Source organism: Macadamia integrifolia, chromosome 5, assembly GCF_013358625.1.
Source record: "Macadamia integrifolia cultivar HAES 741 chromosome 5, SCU_Mint_v3, whole genome shotgun sequence".
Lineage (NCBI taxonomy): Eukaryota > Viridiplantae > Streptophyta > Magnoliopsida > Proteales > Proteaceae > Macadamia > Macadamia integrifolia.
In genome coordinates, this window is record NC_056561.1 from 11,508,916 (window position 1) to 11,515,290 (window position 6,375).

At 37.4% G+C, this 6,375-nt stretch overlaps 1 protein-coding gene, 1 long non-coding RNA gene and 1 pseudogene across 2 annotated transcripts; 1 reads left to right on the forward strand and 2 right to left on the reverse strand.

Annotated features, from left to right (window-relative positions):
• Positions 1-90: 90 nt before the first annotated feature.
• On the forward strand, positions 91-2,686 carry LOC122079189 (GEM-like protein 4). Its single transcript, XM_042645450.1, has 4 exons — positions 91-698; positions 845-925; positions 1,797-2,071; positions 2,240-2,686. Exons 1-4 carry the CDS (start codon positions 542-544, stop codon positions 2,411-2,413), a joined length of 687 nt encoding a protein of 228 aa, XP_042501384.1. The 5' UTR covers positions 91-541; the 3' UTR covers positions 2,414-2,686.
• Positions 2,687-2,804: 118 nt separating this feature from the next.
• On the reverse strand, positions 2,805-3,245 carry LOC122079190. The gene is made up of 2 exons (XR_006140344.1): positions 3,048-3,245; positions 2,805-2,887 (listed from the first exon to the last, which is right to left on the reverse strand). It is a non-coding gene; the product is annotated as an uncharacterized LOC122079190 (long non-coding RNA).
• Positions 3,246-3,462: 217 nt separating this feature from the next.
• LOC122077879 lies at positions 3,463-5,920 on the reverse strand (annotated as a pseudogene).
• Between the last annotated feature and the right edge of the window lie 455 nt (positions 5,921-6,375).

The window sequence follows — 6,375 nt, forward strand, 5'->3', positions numbered from 1 at the left end:
CAATTTGATGACTCATCCTTACATAGTATTCAAAGTTCTAGTCTGAACTCTGAACAAAAAGACTCAGTGCCACACTCTGTTTGGACAAGTTTCTCATCTTAGAAGGTTTCATCGTTGACCCAACTACTTGGGGGAAGATACTGTAGATATAAATGGATAAGTGTTCATGTAACTTCTTTGAACCTGTCTCTTCTCTGTTTTATCTAAACAAAAGAAAGTTTCAGTTTCTTATTCTCGGGGAGATTGACAAGAAACCGGAGACTTTTCCAAGTTCTTTGAAAAGTCATGGGACGCAATTTCCCAACAGCCGCAGGAATCTTTCTTTTCATATCTCTGTTGACGAGCCATGGATGACAATTCAACAGAAAGTTGTGATTAACCAAACAAATTTGTTCCTTCAAATATATCAAAGAAATCCAAGGTTTGTACTTTGTTCTACCATTAAAGGTGGATCGTCTTCTTTAATCACTTGCAGTGGAGAGCTGGCAATTGGGTGTTGGAATAAGAAACAATAGCAGAGGAAAGCAATAAGAACAATAATATGAAGAACCATATTCGAGATAATGTTATTCCGATTCCAGAAAGCTCGGTGGCTTACACAGTTGAAAAAGAAGCAGAAAAACCTACTTCAGAACCCGAATCTGATAACCCATATTTTCATTCCTCCCCTTTCGAAGGGTCTGCGACATCTAAACGAGGTAACATCTCTCTCCGACTCTCTCTCTCTCTAAAAAAGGAAAAAAAAAGAATAAGAAAAAAGACTTGATTTTTATGCTGTTCTGTGATGTGCAACTCTTGAAACTGCTTTTAAGATGTTTGGCTATGTGCTTCCTTGAAACTGCAGGTAAAATGAATACACTGATTGAATGGATGAACAAATTTGGGAAGAAAGCAGATAATTTTGCACATGGAGTTTATGAGCATGGTAAGCATGTTCTTGGTTCTGTAAAGATGCACAACCTTCAAATTATGAGTTTCAATTGTATTTACAAACCTTTTGTTTTTTCTGTCCCATTGTGTTTTCTTTTATTTTTTATTCCCCATAGTAATAAGCTCAAAATTTCTTGAAACTTGCTTTCTGACTGCAAATCAAGGGAATTTTCTTCTTTAGTGTTTAATTGAAAATTTAAGAATCCCTTTCATTAATTTTTAGATTTTCATTGGAAACTGAGTCCTTTTCTTTATGACGGAGTAGGAAGTATGGGGGCTAGATTTTGTTCTATCGCTAAGGATCCTCGAATCTACAAGATAAAGAAAACCCTAATTCCAATGGGAAGAAGAGTAAGAGAAACTGATTTGATTCATAAAACTTGAGATGATTTTTGTTTCGTCCAAATCAACGTTTTTATAAGAAGGTCGGATTACAAAAGAAAGGAAACCAAAATTTAATAGGAAATAAAATAAATTAGGAAAAATTACAATAGAAAACTACTATTCCAAAATTCCGTACAAAACTTTGGAGGCCTAGTACATCCCTTAAATGTGTGAATTTGACTCTCGAATTCATGATTTCCATTTTCGGAAAGGTATTGTGGCTCCCACAACTCCAACTGAGTCGTAAGTTACGGCCCTCAGAAGTTGAACAGGAAATATTAGTATTCTCATCTTTATGGGGTGGGCTTCTGTTGGTCTAGCTGATTCGGGAATTCATCAGAAACCTTCTCTACTTCATTTTAGAAGGATCTGAGCTTAGCATTTGACTTGCTATTCTTTTTTTTTTTTTTTTTACCCCACCTACATGAACATTACTATGAAAAAGTATCTGAATGTTTTTGTGATTGGTTTGGACACTACAGTAAGATTGGGCTCCAATATGTCTGCAACTGTGAAGGGAAAATTGAGTTTGGGGGCCAGAATTCTTCAACGAGGTGGGATGCAGAAGGTATTCAAACAGCTTTTCCGTGCTACAGAAGGAGAGAAGCTATTGAAGGCCTCCCAATGCCATTTATCAACAACAGCAGGTCCTGTTGCAGGGCTCCTCTTTATCTCCACTGAGAAGGTTGCCTTTTGCAGTGAGAGGTCTCTTAAATTAACATCTCCAACGGGGGAGTTGATTAAAACACCATATAAGGTAATTGGGGAACTCTTTTCCGAAAGGGGAAAATAATTCTTTATTTATAGTAGACTTTTACTAAAAGGGTTACACTTAACATTACCTTTGATTTTTTTTTACCTTAGGGTTGTGGGTAAAGAACTCATTCCCTTGGATAGTAGTAACATTGGAGCAATTTCTCTGCAGGTTTTGATTCCACTAAAGAAGATAAAGAGAGTGCACCAAAGTGAAAATGTGAAGAATCCAGCCCAGAAGTACATACAAGTAGTTACTGTGGATAGTTTTGAGTTCTGGTTTATGGGATTTCTAAATTATCAGAAAGCTTTCAAGTTTCTTCTACAGGCTATCTCCAAATCTTAAATGATTTAGTTCTCAGCAATGATACCAAGAGGATCGTTACCCTCAACTCCTTTGGAAACCCTTTTACAAAACGAAAAAAGGTTTACAATTACAGATCATGTATACTGGGTTAATTATGTAAGCTTATAATTCTTCACCACTATTCATATACACAGATTGTTACACATATGCCATGCAGGATATTGTTTCAGGTCTTTCAGATGTTCTCATTATTGTAATTAAAATACCTAAATGTGACTGAAATTGTACCTGAATTTTTGGGTGCGAAATGCTTTGTAAATGAAATCCCGTTGGAAGTGTTCATCATTTTTGGGGGTGCATATATTCTTGCAGTTTGATCTAAAATACTTTTCTCAGTAACTAGTGTGACTATAAACTTATCTATTTTTTGTGCTGAAGGATTGTAGCAGAGGGGGCACATGGTAAGTAAGAAGCAGAAAGAGTTGAGTCCTCTTAAGCCACCATTTCTTCACCCTGTAAAGGAAAATAGATTAATTGAATAAAAAGTTTGCAATTCTGTACATCTGCTCTGGTCTTCATCCTTAATAACTAAAGAAGAGGTGCAGGAAACTCATTAGGAGTATTAGGGTTTCACTTGGAATATTATACTGCCTGGAAGAAAATCAGATATTACCTTCCCTCTCTTTGGATTGAAAAAAAATTTGGTTGACAAAGAGGGACTGGCTTAATGATGCCATGCACATCTTTTGTTCACTATATCCACCAGCACATGAGGACCTGACTAACAACTTCGGAAACTTCAAGCCAAGGCCTTCTTGATGTCATGGAATAATTACAAAATTATTTATTTGAATAAAGCCAGAATAGAGTTCCATAAGCAGTATAAAGTGGAAGGTCTTAATATTATCATCCATAGACATGCAACAAACTAGAAATCCCATGATCCATCATCCAACTGTTTTCATCACCAAAACATTAGGCATGAGCCCATGGTCAAATTGATGACAACACAATGATGATGGTGGAAACTTCAAGAAGCTCCCCCTCAACTTGAACCATGAAAATTCGATTCAATTTGATAGATTAGGTTATGCAAGCAGAATACTGTATGAGGCGGATTTCATTTACATAAACATGAAGTCTATACATGGACTCATGTGAATAGAGTTAGCATTTACAGGAAGAGAAGAGACAATGAGAAGTGGTTCCTGGCAGGCTGGTACCATTTGCAGGGGCTTGACAACTTCAATAAAATGGATTCTTGATGCTTCTTCAATCAAGACTTTGATCAGGAGTAAAACGCCAAACTCAACTTGGTCTTCTTTACAATTGAAATTCGTATAACAATTCCATATCAGCAAGCCTCTGTATCGGCCCAAATCTTCCTTGAAACATAGCAGATCTCTTACCTTTGCAACCGATAACCATCATTTGTATGGAGAATGCACATATTATTCAGAATTGGACCTTCTTTTGCACTGATTGAGAACCACATGATATTTCTGCTTGGGAATTGAAAACTCAGAATCTTCATTTCTCACATATGCTATGTGGGTTTGGATTGTGGACTTTGAGACTAGCTTAATTGTGAACCTTCAGGATAATCCAAAGCCAGAGCAAGCAAGCAGCATGCATGGGGAAGAGCTTTCAGATGGTCTGAAGATCGGATCATGAGGTCAAAATACTTTTATATTCTGTGCTTCAATCTCTCATGGGCAAGCCTTTTACAGCTTCACTTCTTCTATTGATCAATTCCTCCTCCTTTCTTTACCCTCTCAAATCTTGTACTCAGGGAACTTGAGTTTCAGCACATCCTATCAAATTCATGACAGAAACTTTTGTGATGTAACACTGAAAGATCAGCCGAGACTTCCACAAAGAATCACCTTGGCCTGGGAGACCCTTACACCCACGAAGGTTATCAACCATAACCAGATAAATATCTACATGATCCTTAAACCTTGGATGAATTCCTAGGAGGAAATCTTTTGTTATAATGACAGAGATTTGACTCACTTAAGATTGAGATATGGCCTGTTCAATATATTTGAAAGCTTTCTGATAGTTTGGAAAACCCATAAACCAGAACTCAAATTTATCCACAGTAACAACTTGTATGTACTTCTAGTTTGGATCTTTCACGGTTTCACTTTGGTTGGCTCCCTTCATCTTCTGTAATGGAATCATGACCTGTATAAGATAATAAGAATGTGTTGAGTGAATATTTAATACGAACATCCGAAGAAAAGAGTGGGCGTAGAGAGAGATTTTCAGGAAATTTTAAGTTCTGGAATTTCTATCCTGAATTTACCTTGTAAGGTGTTTTAATCAACTCTTCTGTTGGCAGAGTGAATCTAAGAGATCTCTCACTGCAAAAAGCAACATTTTCAGTGGAGATGAAGAGGATCCCTGCAATAGGACCAATCTACGAAGAGGATCCCTGCAATAGGACCAATCTAACTGTAACATCCAACCTCAACTTCCCCTTCGTAGTTGTAGATACCTTGGGCCCCAATCTAACTGTAACATCCAACAATATGGAACAATATTCAAATACTGTTCACTATTCTAACCAAAGACTAATAGTTTAGAGAAGTAATAAAAAGGGAACAATATTCAAATACTCTTCGCTATTCTAACTGTTTCGTTTGTCTCGAATTCTTGACCCGTTTTGAAGATTGATCCGATCTGACATATTTTGGTGGCGACCCGAATGGGAAATTTTCTGAGATCTATGATGGAAGCAGAGGGGTTGGGCCGATAGGCCCAAGCTCGGAGCCCATCACTGATCTCATATGGGGGTGCGGGGGCACCGGATCGACCGCGACCCGATGGGTCGACCCACGATTTTGAATATATATAATGTACTGTTGCTTGTTGAGAAAGTCATTGTATTCTAGGGTTTTCACGTAGTTAGGGTTTTAGGGCGAGTTTTTCCTCCCCGCTGCTAGGGTGTAATTTCTCTTCTGCATAGTGAATCATCTTCTTCTTCGCCCGAGGACGTAGCACACCACCCTGGTGTGTGAACCTCGTTAAATCTCTGTCGTACGGATCTATTGTCTCTTTTTTTATTCGTGTTTTTTGGTGTTTGATCTAACACTAACCAAAGACAAGAGTAGTTTAGAGAAGTAATAAAAAGGGAACAAGAAAGAGATTATTCAACATAACAAGATGATATTTATCATGTTGACGAATTCCATGTGTGAAACTATTAGCCTTTTTTCCCAGCTTCTTGATCTATTCTTTCAGTGTGTCAACTCTGTCTGCATTGTCAAAGCTAAACCATTAATTCATAGTTTAAAAATTTAAAATATGTTGTTATAGCTAATAGTTTAGCAAATTAGCTTTTGAATATTTGCAATACATAACAGAGAGAGAGAGAGAGAGAGAGAGAGAGAGTACATTGTTTGGACTGGGAGATTCCTATGAAGGAGTGGAAAAAGAATACGGGCTGGCAGTAGTATGTTTCTCTTCTGGTTTTTCAACTGAATAAGATACTGAGCTCACTGGAATTCCAATGACATGATCTGGAAATTGGTTCTTCATATTGAACGAACACAGACTCAATCTGCTCTCGCTTCCTATTTGAAAAGCTTCGTATCTCTTATCATAGACTGCAAGACCCAAATGTTCTCCACGGCCAGAGAAGAAGATGGATGGCTTTCCCCGGTGGAGCAAAACTTTGACTTTGGTAGTATATATAATGGAACAGAGTTGAGAGTTGGGTGGTCAATCACAATATTCTGTGACCAAGTCATCTATGGCTCATCAACAGCAATAGGGACAGAGATTTGGATAAAGAAAGAAAAAGGAAAAGGTGCCATTAAATGTTATGTCTGATGGTCATAGGTGGGGGAGAGAAGGTATATGTGGCCATATAAATAAAAAGTAATAATTGTTAAAGCATTTGAGGACCTAATCAAATGAAATCATAACCTGGGTCCTGGGCAGTAGTTACACACAAAACTTAAAACAATAAACTAAAGTAGATTGTGGAATGT